Consider the following 16,554-nt stretch of genomic DNA (forward strand, 5'->3'; position numbering starts at 1 on the left):
AGAAATTCCTCAGTTATGCTGAGCTACTCACTAGTAGCCTCCGCCCCCCCACCCCCCTCAACCACATCTCCACATAGGTTTCTAGGAATAGAGGAATGATAGTGGAACAATCTAGTTTCATTTTGACACCTCATAAGAACGAATTATTTCGCATTGATGTACCCAAGAGTGCAAATAAATCATTTATTTTTGCCAACCTCTCTGGTATTTCTCTAGCTTTAATTGTTAATTTATCCTTTGACTGGTCGATTTTTGTTAACATACATTTAAAAGTTATTGACTGCCAATAGACTTGAAATATGTAAGCTTTGATTTTGGTATTAAGTTTGAATCCTACAATGGCGTTCATCATCATTTAATATGATCTTGACATAGACCTTTCCTATCACTCCCTTCCCCCTTGATCCCCACCCACTCGCACATGGTGTGAACTTGATTAAAACAATTTCCGAAAACTTTGCATTTGCTACATAAAAGTAGCAGAAGTTAATACTTGTTTGTTGTAGCTTCGATGTTAAATATTTGCAGGATGTTTTAATTAATAAAATTTGTTTTCTTCTTCTAGAGTCAAGTGGATAATCTGTTGCACGAAATGGCCGATGAGGCTGGGTAAGTGGAATTAAATTGACTTCGAAAGGTCGGAAGCATGTATCCCTTTTACACTTGCTGTGTATTTCTGCTACAATTCTGGTGTCCAATTTCCGACTTGTTTCTGTTTTCAAAGGCTTGTTATACCTTATCAGAATGTGGAACTGGAATTGCATGTGCACACATCTGTTTTCTGGTTGATATTTAAAGAAACCTAATTTTAATTGCAGCCTTGATCTGAACATGGAACTACCACAAGGGCAGACTGGTTCTCTTGGTGCAAGTGTTGCCTCTACAGAACAGGTAGAGCCACTGATCATTTTTCACATACTAGTTTCAATGATTGATTTCATTTTGCCTTTCAGCGCTTCAGTCTTTGCTCATCTACTGCCATTGGCTCCCCTCCTGTTATTAGAATTTGTTGCTTGTGAGGATGCTCTCAATTTCATGCATTATGAATGGCAAGTTCTGCTGTATGGTTCAATGGTGTTGAAGCTGGCAAAGTTACTAGTGAAAACCTATTTGAACTATATAGGCAATTTACTTTCCTCTACAAAAAGTTGTTTATCTCCATCCTACTCTTTATTTATGACGGTTTACAGCAGAAAGGAATTTTTCTTTTTGCCGATTGCTACGTATTTGAAGTTCAAACACAAGTGTCACTCATTTCACATCCCCTGCATAGCCATAAAGCTTTCCCCCAGATCAGTCGCTCAACCTCTACACAGGGGGTGAATGTCTGTGGAATAGCTCTTTTGATCCACTCGGAGCACGTACATTCCCCCCCTCTCCCCTTTCTATTTTTCGACTTTTTTTTATTTCTCAGTCCATCTTAACACTTTTTTTCCAATTGAAGGAAGTCTTCCTGAAGGATTCATTTATTGAAGGTGGAGTTCACAGCTGATGTTGCACTTCTTGGGTCATTGGATTCCAATACCTATCCAAGGTATATTGGTACCACCAGTTATCAGGGCTTGCTATTCCTGCAAGTTTTAGCACTTGGGCTCTATTACGAGTGACAGTTTTGCCTGGAGCAACAACTGTGGGTGGAATTATGTCATCTGCAGTTCCAAGACTCTCTAGGCTGGAATTCTCTGATCTGGAAACTCCAAACATGATCATAGCAGACTTGTATATATTGTCTTTATTGCTCTAGTGGCATATGCTGCGGGCAGAATCACAGCCCAGCGGCCTCCCAACTCCTGCAGCACTTCAGGGGAAGCTGATAGTGCTCCCTCCTAGCAAATGCAAGCTTGTCCTGTCCTGCCATAAGCTGTTGAAAAAGTGTCACAAAACATAATAATACTCCACAACCAATGTTAAAGTAAAAAGAAAAAGTTGAGTAGAAGAAGTCCAAAGTAACAGATATCAAATTAGGGAAATCCGAGATAGGATTTTTTAAAATAAATTAACGTGAAAAAGCACCCAGGAAAAAGCACTAAGTCAATAGTCACTGTAGACCAGGAGAAAGATGTACATTTTAGGCTGACTGCAATAGAGCCCTAGTTGTATACGCCAGGTGGATGTGTCTTGGTGAAAGACTAAGTCAGAAAGTTAGAAAAGGTTTCTAATTTCCACTTCAGGAAATTTACTTTGTCACTTTTTTTATGAAAAATATTGAATGTTACTGTAAGTTCCAAAGTAGAATGGGACTTTGTCACTTTCTGACAAGAAAAATCCCCTCCATGTAAAAGCCACTAAAACTGTAGCTGCTGCAATGGAACCGAAGGCTTGATACATGATGCATGTTGGTCCCACTGGTGCTCTGGAGCTTTTCTAGGTTTCTCACTGAAATTTTCTAATTCTCATCTCAGACTGACTTGGTCATTTTTCAGAGGTATAGAGAGCTCATTGCGAGATGAAGCTGAAATTCATTCTAATGATGTGGAACTGCTGGTGAGATACTTTTTCCAGCGGGTCCTGCTGAAGCTCTGGGGGAAACATTTTATAAGTGCTTAAACAAACACACAAATACACTAAGCCCCAGAACCTCAGGGGAAGGCACTTAGAGATTCTTAGGGTGTCAGGCAGTAGAGGCCAACAGCAAAGTCCAGTCCCAGTACAGCTGCCAGTAGTCCACTGGGATTGTTCACAGTAATTCCCTCTTAAACTTCTTTTTATGTTCCTGTCACCACCCAGGGGGTCATCGGTCTGATACTAGAAGACCTTTTTGTCCTTTGATTTCATGTGGAAGGGGGTTGAACCTCCTTGGGTCTCTCTCACAGGTGCCAAGATCAGCAGTTTTAATCTGCCTGGTATCCTTTCACAAGTCCAGCAATGTTCTTAGGAAGACTGAGTGAAGATCCAGCTTGGTAGCGGTCACCAACATGTGTGTGGTGGACACCCTTATACAATCCTAGACCATCCCTGACCAATAGAATAAATGTTCCCAGGCCTCCCTATTGTTTCAGTACTTCCTGTTTGCCTTACTGCAAACAGGCTCAAAATGCAATGTGTTGGGGCAAATTCAAGATGGGCAAAATGTTTAGCCACAGTAAACATGGACTCTTAGAGTTGGGAGGGTGGGGGGCAGGGGGATGCTCTGGAAACATTCATTATGTCCGCCCACAGCTAACACTAAAAGCCAGTTTGAAGCAGTCCCTAAACCCACATCCAATAATGTGCCCGACGTCTAGTGAGATAAAGCTGGGTCCTACAATAACCATACATGGGATACACAAGAATTGTGATTTAGACCAGTTTCATCTCTTTCAAAGGCGCAAACGTTTTACATTTGCCTCAGACCGACCTGTTATGCAGGATTTGACACTGCTAAGCTCAGATTAATCATCTCTTTCCATTCAGTAAGACCTGTCAGAGTTGTCCATTGTGTGGTGCGTGGAAGGGGTTGCACATCTAATTACAGGTAGAGCAGCTGCTTTGGACTTTGGACTAAGGCCTGTAGGTGCTTAGGCAATTATATTTCCTAACATGTTAGAAAAAAAAATCTGACTTTACCAATGATTTTTTTTAAACTGGAAAAGTAGTTGAACTTTTACAGTAGCTATTTCCCACTGGATGATGCAAGAATAGTGACTTACTCTGCTTTAATGGTATTTCCTTTACAAACCGCTAGCCCCAATGAAGTGAAAATCGGTTTTGATGATTTATTCACTTAAGGTGCCTGCTGCGATTAATTTACATAAACCGAACTTCTAAGCACTATGAACCCTTCCTTATGGGCAATAAGGTAATTTTAGGGTTGACTTATTTAGCGTTTAGAAGCGTTTTTTTAGGCCTGTGAAAGAGTTTATTTTCACAAGTCGTTCTGTAAATTTTCCAGGCCTCAGTGAATGCCTTTGGCATGTTTTCAGGGTTGCAAAGTTGATGGCACAATATATTGTTTCAATCCACATGTGGCATATAATTTTACATACATATGTGTAGTTGTTACACCAAAAACAATGGCCTTATAGTAAAAATTAAACATGCCAAATGTGGTTTTAAGCCAATTTCGACTTTGATTTGAAGGTCAGAACACATACATTATGCACTGGATAGCAGTGTCGCGGTGTTAAAGTTCAAATTTACCAGCATATGAGTCCCAAAAAAAACAGAAAACTGTACTTGACCACCCGAAGTGAGGTGACCATCCAAGAAGGAGTGACTTTGCAACAAGGTGTAAATATGTTTCTTCACACACCCATTTCATTGATATTTAATTTAGTCCTAATGTGGGTCATCCGAGAAGGGCTCAATAACGAAAGGGTGGACACCACCAACATCCAATCCACAAAGGCTGACCAAGCTCAACAATGTTAGGATTGTGTTTATGTTAAGCTCAGGTGGCTCCTCGAGAAACTGAGGTATGCACAGAACCCAGAGCTGTTTAATTTCCTGGGTAATGGTGGGCCAACACCCGACTATCTCTGTTCCCTCTCAGAGGTGCTGACACTCGAGTTAATTGGTTCCCATATGGCACGTAGACAGTCTGGATCATGTATATGTTCTGGCTCAGGGCACATGAAAATATGAAGTTTTGCTCCTCAGAATGTCTTACATAAGTTTTGTATGTGTAAAGTGTGGCAGCCCCATTCAAAAGAAAGTTTTTGTCATGTTTTGAAAACCACAACATTATTCTAGTCACCTTTAGGAATTGCCTTGAAGCTTATAATGGGTGTGTACATTATGCGCAAAAGACAGACCATGATGCTGTTAGCTTTGGAATGGGGAGCATGGTGATCAAGGCATGGCATGTGCTGAGTATAATCAGTATGCGGTACAAAAGGGGGTGGTGATGGACGGAGCATCTGAATCAATCAAACACTCACACCCAGTCAAAAGATCTGGGTTTAATCCATCACCGTTCTTTAGCCCACTCTGCCACCCCAGTTCAGACATAGCTATATGCAAATCAGTCTGACCCTGTGCCTCATGGGAACAGTCCAGCCCGAACTGCCAAGCCATGCCTTCCCTGGACCAGAAACAAGCTTCCGAGGACCGGTTTCTGGCATTACAGCCGTCTTCAGCCCGGCTTGCTTGAATCCAGTGGCAAAGTGAGCAAGGGACTCACGTCTGAGCATACCCTGCCACACTTATGGCGGCCAAAAGCCCACTCTGAATCTCACTTTGCCACTGGATTCAAGCAAGCCGGGCTGAAGACGGCTGTAATGCCAGAAACCAGTCCTCTGAACGCTCACACTCCCTCCAGACCATTTAACACCAGTCGGAGGCAGTTTAACACAATTCCTACCAGTCTGGAACGCTATCACTACCGACAAGTGGGTGAGACAAATTATCCAGTATGGTTACTGCCTGGAACTCACTTCTACACCACCCAGCATACCGTCCAGACACCGTCCTTGTCCAAAGAACACATTACGCTGTTACAACAAGAGGTGCTCTCCATGCTCCAAAAAGGTGCCATAGAGCCAGTCCTATTGCAATATCAGGTGACCGCAGCATCCGCCGCAAAACCCTCCTAGTCCGTGTTTTCAGGCCCATGTGACGCCAGTGAGGGGCAGGGTTCGCCATCACTTCCTCCACTGGTGCACAGTCACGTCGGACAGGTGGGTGCTGCAGATCGTCCGAAGGGGCTACTCCCTCCCCTTCGAGGCGACTCCTCCAGCCATGCCACCGCAGAACCACCGTTTATCGGGGGATCATTTGCGACTTCTGCAGGAGGAAGTTACGGCCCTCTTGGCCAAGGGGGCCATTGAGCGCGTTCATGGGCCAGAAGTAGGGTGTGGTTGCTACTCCCACTACTTTCTGGTACCCAAGAAGGGCAAAGGGGGCCTACGCCCTATCTTGGACCTACGGAACGTCAACGGCTTCCTTCGGAAGGAGAAGTTCAAAATGCTGACTCTGGCTCAGGTCTTAGCTGCCCTGGACCCAGGAGACTGGATGGTAGCGTTGGACTTGCAGGACGCTTATTTCCACATCCCCGTCCTGCCGGCCCACCGGCGCTACCTGCGGTTCACGGTTGGCCACGAGCACTTTCAGTATACCGTGCTCCCCTTCGGCCTTACCAGCGCTCCACGGGTGTTCATAAAGGTGATGGCGGTGGTCGCAGCTCATCTGCGCAGGTTAGGGGTTTCAGTTTTCCCCAACCTTGACGACTGGTTGTTGAAGGCGGGCATGCCCCAGACAGTCTTCAGCCACCTCCAGACTACGGCAGATCTCCTGCACCAGCTGGGGTTCTCCATCAATGTGCCAAAGTCACACCTGTGCCCCTCCCAGAAGCTCCTCTTCATCGGAGCGGTTCTCGACTCGGCGCGGTTTCGGGTTTATCCACCCGAACAGCGGGTCCGGGATATTCAGGCTCTGATCCCCATCTTTCAGCCGTTATCCTGAGTCTCGGTCAGGTTGACGCTGCTGCTTCTGGGGCTGATGGCCTCCTGCATCCTACTGGTGCATCACGCCAGGTGGCGGATGCGTGCTCTGCAGTGGGACCTGAAGTTTCAGTGGGCCCAGCATCAGGGCAACCTGTCCCACCACGTCCTGATCTCGGAGGGCACTGCGAGACAGCTGCAGTGGTGACTCACGGACCCCGATTGGGTCAGCGGCAGATCCCTCTCCCTTCCCCAACCGGAGCACGTAGTTGTGACGGACGCGTCCCTCCAGGGCTGGGGAGGCCACATGGGAGAGGCGGAGATCAGATGCCTCTGGTCTCCGGCGGAGGCTCGGCTCCACATCAACCTTTTGGAGTTACGGGCGATTCGTCTAGCACTGAAGGCATTCCTCCCCTCTGTCCGGGGGAGTGTAGTGCAGGTGTTCACAGACAACACCACCGCCATGTGGTACTGCAACAAACAGGGCGGGGTGGGGTCGTGGACCCTTGGCCAGGAGGCTCTGCGCCTTTGGCAGTGGCTGGAACGCCAGGGCGTGACCCTGGTGGCTCAACACCTGGCAGGTTCTCTGAACGCCAGGGCAGACGAGCTCAGCCGTCGATGCATGATGGATCACGAATGGCCACCGAAGAGAACGCGCAATGTCATCAGTTCTGCGCGTTGGAATTTCCAAGGCGGCACTCGCTCGGAGACGCTTTTCGTCGCGAGTGGAGTTGCGGTCTATTGTACGCCTGTCCGCCTATACCACTTCTGCCCAGAGTGCTGAAGAAGATCCAGCGCGACCGGGCCCAAGTCATCCTTGTGGCTCCGGACTGGGCACGAAGGTACTGGTATCCAGAGCTACTTAGTATGTCAGTCGATCCCCCGGTTCGTCTGCCTCTTCGGGAGGACCTTCTGTCGCAGCAGCAGGGGACGGTCCTCCACCCGAACCTGTCCAGTCTCCACCTCCATGCTTGGCGATTGAGCGGCGACAGTTGAGGCCATTTGACTTGCCTCCTGAAGTCTTTAATATCATTCTGGCAGCCAGGCATCCCTCCACAAAGTCGGTATACGCCTGCAGGTGGAACAGATTTGCGGCATGGTGCACAGCAAAGGCTGTGGATCCTCTCTCTGCCCCTCTTTCTGAGGTTCTCCTCTTCATTCTTTCTCTTGCCCAGCAGGGCTCTGCTCTGGGCACTATCAAGGGCTACCTTTCTGCCCTTTCAGCCTTTCTGAGGCTGCCTGATCAACCTTCTTTGTTCAAGTCCCCTATTGTAAATAGATTTCTAAAGGGCATCACACACACGTTCCCTCCTGTTCCGTTTGTGATGCCTCAGTGGGACTTGAACCTTGTTCTTACGTTTCTGATGTGCGCTCCCTTTGAGCCACTTCACAACTGTCCCCTCCGCCTTCTTACTCTGAAGACTGCTTTCCTGGTTGCCATCACCTCTGCCAGGAGAGTGAGTGAGCTCCAGGCCCTTTCTTGTACTCCACCTTTCCTTTCTGTCCATCCGGACAAAGTGGTGTTGCGTACTAAGTCATCTTTCCTGCCCAAGGTTGTCACAGCCTTCCACATCGGGCAGTATATCACCTTGCCAACCTTCTTTCCGACACCGCATCCCACTAAAGAGGAAGAGCGGCTCCACCGTCTGGACCCAAAACGTGCGCTCTCATTCTATTTGGATCGCACACGCCAGTTCCGGGTGGATGACCAACTCTTTGTTGGTTACGTGGGCTCTAAGAAGGGTAAAGCGGTGCACAAGAGGACCATCTCCCGGTGGATCATCTTGTGTATCCAGGCATGTTACTCCTTTGCTAAGAAGTAGCCCCCTGTTGGATTGCGGGCTCATTCCACCCGAGCCAGGGCAACTACAACTGCCCTGGGCCGGGGAGTGCCCTTACAAGACATCTGTCAGGCAGCTACGTGGGCATCGCTGCACACGTTTGCAAGACACTACTGCCTGGACAGCCAAGTCCGGAGGGATGGCTTCTTTGGCCGTTCTGTCCTCCAGGACTTTCTGGTGTGATTATTGGTTCGCAGACCCACCACCGGGGTTGGTATTGCTGGGGTATCTATTCTAAGGTAAGGAATCTATCACTAACGGGTCTCTTTCAGATGCACAAGTTACTACTTGTGTAACGATATATCTGTAAGAGATATTATTTAGTGATAGATTCCTTACCGACCCACCCATCCTCCCTGTTCTGCGAACCGATATCTAGGGTTAAGGTCATCCCCTTTCAGGGCCCTAGTTTCAATGGCACCAGTGTTGGTTTTTACCATGGCTCAGCGCTTCTGGCGCGGAAAAGCTGTGTCTAAGAACTGACGTCAGCACGCGGAGGCGGCGTCTAAGTACTCCGACGACGTCATCACGGCGCCGACGACGGACGCGGAGCCGCAGATGACGCCTACCGACGCGCAAGGGTACTGCTACGCAAAAAAATTCCGGATCCAGTCTGACGCCTGGGAATATTCTAAGGTAAGGAATCTATCACTAACTAATGTCTCTTAAAGATATATCGTTACACAAGTAGTAACTTGTGCTATAAGTCCCTAGTAAATGGTACCCCCTGGTAGCTAGGGAATGGGTACCACAGAGGGTCCCTATGGGTTGCAACATGTCGTTTGCCATCCTAAGGGACCCCCATTCAATTGCATGTAGACTGCCATTGCAGGATGCATGACATGATGCAAACCATGGTGAAAACACAACATTGCACTCATCCCTGTGTGCAATGCCCAAGTGATTGCATATGAAACATGTCAGTCACCCCTACAGCAGACCGTACTGCCCTAAGGCAGTGTGCATTATATCCTATGTGAGGACATATCTGCATAAGCAGATATGCCTCTCTGATGTCTAGTCCAGATTACTAGAAATTTCAAGGGAGCAGGGAAGCCATGGTAAGGTATGTATTGGGCAGTGGTCATTACGAGTTACCCAGCTACATAATGGCTTCACTGAAACCTATGGTTTTTGGTATCAAACACTTTGTCTTAATAAATCCATATTGATTCCAGTATTGGATTTAATATGGCATGTACCTACAGGGCACCTTAGAGGTGCAGCCTGAAAACCTACCAGCCTCTAGTGTGCTGGCTGTCTGGTGTAATCCAGCCTGCCACCACAAACAGGTTTCTGAACCCCTGCGGCGAGAGCTCACACTTTCTGAGGCCAGAAGCCATGCCTGGTCTGGAAGAAGGTATTCACATATCTTCCAGCAGGATGGCTAGTGATTTAGCATATCGGGGCCTAGGAAGCCGGCTTCCCCCAGACCTGGGAGATGTCACCCCCTACCGTGAGGCCCATTTGGCACCAGTACAGACGGATAATTAGATATGAAGGCAAGTGTGGTGCACTGCCAGGCCAGTCACGCCCCTAAGGAGGGCTACCTGATGTGACCCACGAAAGAAGGATTCCACCATCTTGATTTTGGTGGAATTAGGAACTCTGGGACAGATATATGCTCAGTCTTCACAGGAAGTGTCATATATGGGGAGTAGTGACCTCAAGAATAAGTAGCTGTAAGAAAGTGCCTATTCTGCATGGTTGCCCCAAACTTTTTTGCCAGATACCTGATGCAATTTGACTGAGTGTGCCCTGTGTCCCTGCCAATCAGGTACCCACGGCATGTGTTCTTTCCCTAAACTGTACCATTATTTCCACAATTGGCACAGCTCTGACCTATCTATAAGTGCTTTGTAAGGGGTAGCTGTTGCACAAAGGGCCTGGTAGCCAGGGAAAGGCATCTGAGGGCTGCAGCATGTATTATGCTACCATCCGAGACCTCTCACCCCAAACATGCATCACTGCCACTGCAGCCTGCATGTTTTGATGCAGCTAAAAGTGAAGAGTCGCATGGAACACATCCCTGTGTGCCATGCCTGCCCAGCACTGCATGAGGTAGGCCTAGGTAAGTCACCCATAAAGTAGGGAGCCCTTTGTCTCATGTGAGGACCTATCTGCTAGAGCAGACAGCCCCCTATAATACCTAAGGCCGTTCTTCGATATTACAAGTGCTCAGTAAAGGCATCCTGAGTCTATGGTCTGGAAACTGGTCATTAAAAGTTTCCTAGCACCATAATGGCTTTACTGAACCCTGGGATGTTTGGTATCATACTTCTCAGAATAATAGAATAATTAACCTGCACTGATTCCAGTATAAGATTTATTATACCCTGCACTCAGGGGGTCCCCTCTACAAGGCACCCCTGAATCAAACCAGCCTCTGGTGGGTTTCTGACTGGTGACCAACAGCCTGCCACCACAAGACAGGTTCTGGACCCCTGGGGTGAGAGCCGCCGCTCCCTTGACCCAGAAACAAAGCCTTTCCTGGACTGAGGTGTTCCCACCTCCCCCTCCCCCCAGGTCAGGATGAGCCATCTGTGGCCAGGGAGCTTCAAAGGCCCTGCCAGCTTTACACAGCGACCCCCAACCTCTCCTGCTATCAGGAGCAGGCCCCCTTCCTGTTTTACCCACTATTCGGTGGGAAGACAGACCGGAAAAAGTGGAATAGCCCAGAAGGTTTGCCCACCTCTGTCAACCCCACCCCTCAAATAGGGAGGGGGGGAGGGGGACGAAGTGAAGCCCACTCTTCAGTGCCCACAGTCTTCCAGATGGCAGGCATCCTTCAGTCAGGGATAGGTATGGTGCCCACAGCCCACGTGAGGTGAGCACCCTAATGGGTGTACTCACCCTAAGGTCAGTAGATCATTGGCTGCTGCCTCAAGACTCCTAAAACGCCCCTTAAATATACTTTTTAGTGTTCAGCCCTGAACTCAGAATTCAGATTTAAACGTGACAAGAAAAAGAAGACCGAAGACCTGTGCTGCAGAAGAAGAGGACAAAGAAGAATGCCTTGGTCCCAGCCCTACCAGGCTGTCTCCTGCTTCTGAACCCCTACAAGCTAAAACTGGTGTGTCCCGGGGACCTGCCCTGCCTTCCCAAAAGACTCTGATTCCAGTGGATACCAGATTTGTCCAATAGCAACCCAAGCCAGGACTCCAGAATCCAGCTGGAACTGCAAGTCCTTACCACTCTGCACCCGACACCCACTGTCCAAGTCCAAGGGGCTCACCACCCCAGCGAGGTCGCTCCGGCGATCCTGACCTGGGATCCAGTGTTGGATGACCTCCTCCGACCGTCTTAGACGCCTGCAGCCTCATCCTGAAGGTCCACACCCCAGACCCCGACCGGTGAGAATCACCTGACAAGAAAAGGCACCCCTTCACCTGCAGCCTCTGAGTCGTGCGGTGCCCGACTGAGGGTATCCTGGTGTCTAGCACCTCTTCAACTTCATCCTCCAGTTATTGGTTCCCTTCTTCCTGTATTCTGGCTCCAGCCTGCAATATTTTTCTTCAACCGCCATCCTCTGTAGGAAAGCATTGAGCTCCTGACACCCCCTAAGCACCCTGCACCCAGCCACCCCTGCACCGCTGTTGTGTGCACTTGGTGCTAGCCTGGGACCCCCTTTGCCCTCTCCTTAACCCCAGGAGTTTGCCTCCCAAAACCAAGTGACTTGCCAGTGAGCAGCCTCCAGCTGAGGTGCCCCCTAGCCCTATTGGCTAGCATTGGCACTCTGCACCCGGCCATCCTAATGCCGCTGGTGGTGTCCATCTTTTTAAGTTTTGTATGGGTTTGAAACATAGGTTGGGTAATGGGACATGAGGTTAGCATGCATTCCTTCTTCTGGTAAATGTATATATTCCGACAGATTGGGCAACTGACTCACTGGTTACATTTTGTTTTCCTTTGTGCATAAGACAAGTATCTCCGAAGAGTGCACTTTGATATTGCCTGTGAGTGATTATAATGCTAAAATTTCGAACCACTCCTCTATGGCCTTTTCTAACTCTGAGTTGGAGGACTTATGGTCCATTCCAGAATCTTCATTGCCTGGCCATATTAGATTGGCGGGGCGTATCTTTTTTGCATAATCTTAGAATGTGTGATTTTACGGTCTTGAATAGCAGATTCCCAGATGATTCTCCTGCCTCTTTTACCTTTCACAGTCCACACGGGCACTCACTGATTGACCATATGGTGGTATCCTATCAACTTTTTGGTGCATGTACGAAATTGAAGGTACTTCCAACAAACATGAGCAATCATAGAGTTCTGTTACTGGTTGTCAACATTGAACTTGAGTTGCTGGAACCTTGGAATCGAAGGGATGATAGCATTTTATATAACAGAATTAATAGGCATACTTTTTGGTCTAATAAAAACCTCCCATGTCTTAGGAGGATTGTTGAAAAAGCTTATCATGGCCACAGTCAGGAAAATCCCATCTATAGGTTTGAGAAGATACTGGCCCTAATTAGAGCGTGCAGAAGCAAAAAGCAAGTTGGCAGCACTAATCCTTTAGTGGCTATTTCATCGGAGGTAAAAAAACTAAATGGAAAAATTTAAGCAGTCTTCAGTGTCCAGACATAAGGAAATTAATGGATTAAAACAGGTAAGAAAAAGAAAACTGGCATCGGAGCATAGAGGGGTGGGAGATGGGAATTTTATAAAATTAAGAGAGGTTGCACAGTCCGGTGATACACGTAAATATTGGGCTTTAATTGCCAAATTTTGTGATGCAGAAATGAGGCAAACCACATTTTAATATCTGATGAGGAATGGACCATATACATATCTCAGCTATATGCATTAAATCCCTTGGTTGGTTTGAATCCAGATTTTGCCTTGATTCCTCGATGGTTAACGATTAGGCCCCCCCCTCATGTAATGAAATTAAATATTTCATTAAAGGGGCATGGTATTCAGGTTCGATGGGCCCTGATGACGGACCAATTGTTATAGTTGAACAGGACGGCGCAGCATAGGCACAATTCTTGAGTCCAGTATTTTCTTACTGTTATGCATGTGGACTACTCTGTTGTCCTGGAAGAGAAGTATTGTGGTCCCATTATATAAAAAGGGACCAAGAAATTCTCCTGCTGGCTTTAGGCATATTGCACTAATGGATGCCACTGGAAAATTGTCTACCAAGAATATACTCCTCCACCTTCAAGACTGGGCATTCGGGAATGGTTTTGTCCCTGCAGAGCAAGATTAAATGTGTTTATATCTCTACTGATGACGGATGATATCCAGAAACACGTGTCTAGAGATTTACAGCACTAACCTGCACCAACATTTGTGGAATACTCCAGTAAATATTCAAGAAAGCATGTACCATGAACTGCATTTACCATAATTCTGGGAGGTGAAGCAGTGTGTTCCCACCCATTTCTGTTTGAAATTGCTCCCTTGAGCCGTTGAGCTGACGAGCTTGTGGAGATGCACCTGTATGCCTGTGATAGGTACTGAGACCTGAAAGGATTGTGGCAGCCTGCTCAGCAACCCCAGAATAAATTTGTTTTTATCTCTACTGATGACGGATGATATCCAGAAACACGTGTCTAGAGATTTATAGCACTAGCCTGCACCAACTTTGGTGGAATACTCCAGTAAATATTCAAGTAAGCCAGGGATGTGGAATTCCTATAGCCCGACGCCCAGTACATATTGTTTGGGGTCAGGGGCAACCAGTTTTCATGTGTATTTTGTCCTTGGGACAAGTAGGCCCAATACCCTACAGCACAAACCCTATGGCTGCCAGTTTTCTGTACCACATTATGGCTCAGGGAAGGGCACTGTCTGCAGTTAAGGTATTTTTTGTGTCCGTATGTTAATGCTGTTCAAACTTGTGTTTATAGTTCATTAATTGAAAGCTTTTATTATTAGGGTGAACGCTGTAAGTAAATGTAAGCTCTGACTGCACTATTGCCAGCTGTTCCAGTATAAAAACGTGTACACACGTTTTCAAAGTTTAGCAATTTGAAGCTATGTATAATGTTCCCAGAATACTCTGATTTGATGCAAATATTTGCAGCAGCTTTAAAGCAAGATTGATGATTCTTTGCTTTCAAAATAAAATGTTAATAAAAAAGGAAAGCAGGTAAAAATTCATTTTGCCAAACTACTATAAAAGTTCAGGTACCATTTCTTTGCAGCATCATTTAGTAACATGTGTTGATGCATGCTAGTATTTCCCAAAAATATTCATAATGGGAAACCAGTGTAACCAGCTTCAATAAGATTATAGGGAACAATTATAAACAAGCATTGGCAAAGCCAGTAGGTCTGAAATTGGTGGTCAGCTTTTTATTTTTGTCAATGTGTGAATTGTTTTGGCATGGTTTTTGTAAAACCTTATTGGTGTGGGAGCCCCAAGGCCCTCACCATTAAAGCAATCATTGGCAAAAGCAAACATTGTTTTTGGTCTCAAAAGCACACACTGCACAGTAGTTACTGGTACTGAACAAAACTACTTTGTGGTCCTATATGCTCCTTGTGAAACTGAACTGAACTGAAATGTAAGCCCTGTAGGAATGGAAGAGGAAGGATTACTTAAAAAACAGGCAGGTTTTCAAATTTTTTTCTGAAAGAAAGTAGAGAGTTGTCCTCTCTCATGTCAACAGGAACAGTATTCCATGATTTGACCGCACAGTAGGCAGTACTCCGACCTCCCCAGCTTTTAGTTCGGATCCTTGGTACCAACATTAGTCTAACATTTGTAGACCTTAACTGTCTGCCTGGGTGATACCATGAGAAGAGATGTTTCAAAGGCACCTGTCCTATCCCATTCAATGCTTTATAGGCAAGGCAGGGTGCCTTAAACTTGATACGTTGCACCACAGGCAACCAGTGGAGCTTCTGGATCTCTTCTTTGATTGATTAGTACTTGGGTATATTCAGTAAGAGCCTGGCTGCTGCATTCTGCACCATCTGAAGTTTCCTCAAATGTTGTTTCTGTAACCCAAGATATAATCCATTACAGTAATCTAACTTTGAAAGCACCAAGGTTGTTACAACTGTTTTCTTAAGATCATAGGGAATGTAAGGCATAACCTTCTTAAGTTTCTTTAGCAGATAGAACAAAGCTGAGACTGTGGCATTAGTTTGTTGGGCATAGGTAAGTTTATTATCTATCAATACTCCAAGATTTTTAGCCTACTCTACTGGATATGGGGTCTGTCCGAATTCGGCCGGCCACCAAAGTCCGTCCCATTTCGGTTAAAGATTACCGAAAGTCACCACTTCGGTTTTATCAGAGTTTAGTTTTAGACAGTGTCTTCCCAACCAGAGGCTGATTTCCCTCATGCAGTGCTGAACCTGCATTGCCGGGGATAATGTGTTTTTATATGCCGCAACAACAATCTGAGTATCATCGGCATACAATGTCAATTTAACACCGAACTGCTGTATTAACGGTGCAAGTTCTGAAACGTAGACTTTAAACAAGGAAGGACTTAACGATGACCCGGCCCGGCAATACCTAGGGAGTTGCCTGGTATTGATCAAGGGACACTGTCTGCTTTCTATTCTTCAAGAACAACGAAATTATAGCAAGGGCATGGTCCTTGACACCTATGTGTTCGAGGCGTTGAAGCAAAGGATCATGGTGCACAGTATGAAAGGCCGCTGACAAATCGTGGAGAATCAGGTCCCCTGTGCCAGTGCTTCTTCCCTAAAAACATATCCTCAATGTATTCTTCTACCCCACGTAAGTCCCTAGTAAGTGGTACTCTGGGTACCTAGTGCCTGGAAACTGGAGAGGGTCCCCTGGCATCCCCTCACTGGGACCATACCACTGCCCTTGCAGCTAGCATTCCCCTGTGCGGGAGAAAGCAACTACGTCGACATGGCACCCAGTCTGCGTGCTATGCCAGCCAGCACTGCCTGAAGGTATATGTAAGTCACCCCTCTAGCAGGCCTCACAGCCCAAAGGCAGGGTGTACTATACCACAAGTGAGGGCAAATTTGTATGAGCAGATATGCCCCTTCAATATTGGGGTCTATTCCTTAATACTGTAGGTGCCAGGGAAGCCACAGAGAGTACATGGGCGGAAAACTTGACAACTCGTGTTCCACAGCACCATGATGGCTTCACTGAACACAGTAATGTTTGGTACTAAACTACTCCTCATTAAACCCACAGCAATGCTAGTGTATGATTTATTGTACCATGTACCCAGAGGGCACCACAGAGGTGCCCCCTGAAAACCTAACATCCCTGGTGTGGTCTCGGACCGGCTGTAGGCAGCTAGCCACCACAAGACATGTTTCTGGACTCCTGGGTAGGGAGTCCCTGCTCTCTGGGACCAGAAACAATGCTCAACCTGAACAGAGGTGTCAAACCGCCT

General features: G+C 46.8%; 1 protein-coding gene across 1 annotated transcript in view; it reads left to right on the top strand.

Annotated features, from left to right (window-relative positions):
* CHMP1B (charged multivesicular body protein 1B) overlaps positions 1 to 16,554 on the top strand; it is a 218,790-nt gene that overhangs the window by 178,510 nt on the left and 23,726 nt on the right. The window contains exons 6-7 of the mRNA XM_078688513.1: positions 566 to 609; positions 819 to 891. Of these exons, the coding sequence (XP_078544639.1) occupies positions 566 to 609; positions 819 to 891 (117 nt within the window). The remainder of the gene's footprint in view (positions 1 to 565; positions 610 to 818; positions 892 to 16,554) is intronic.

The sequence above is a fragment of the Lissotriton helveticus genome, chromosome 4_1, assembly GCF_964261635.1.
Source record: "Lissotriton helveticus chromosome 4_1, aLisHel1.1, whole genome shotgun sequence".
Classification (NCBI taxonomy): Eukaryota; Metazoa; Chordata; class Amphibia; order Caudata; family Salamandridae; genus Lissotriton; species Lissotriton helveticus.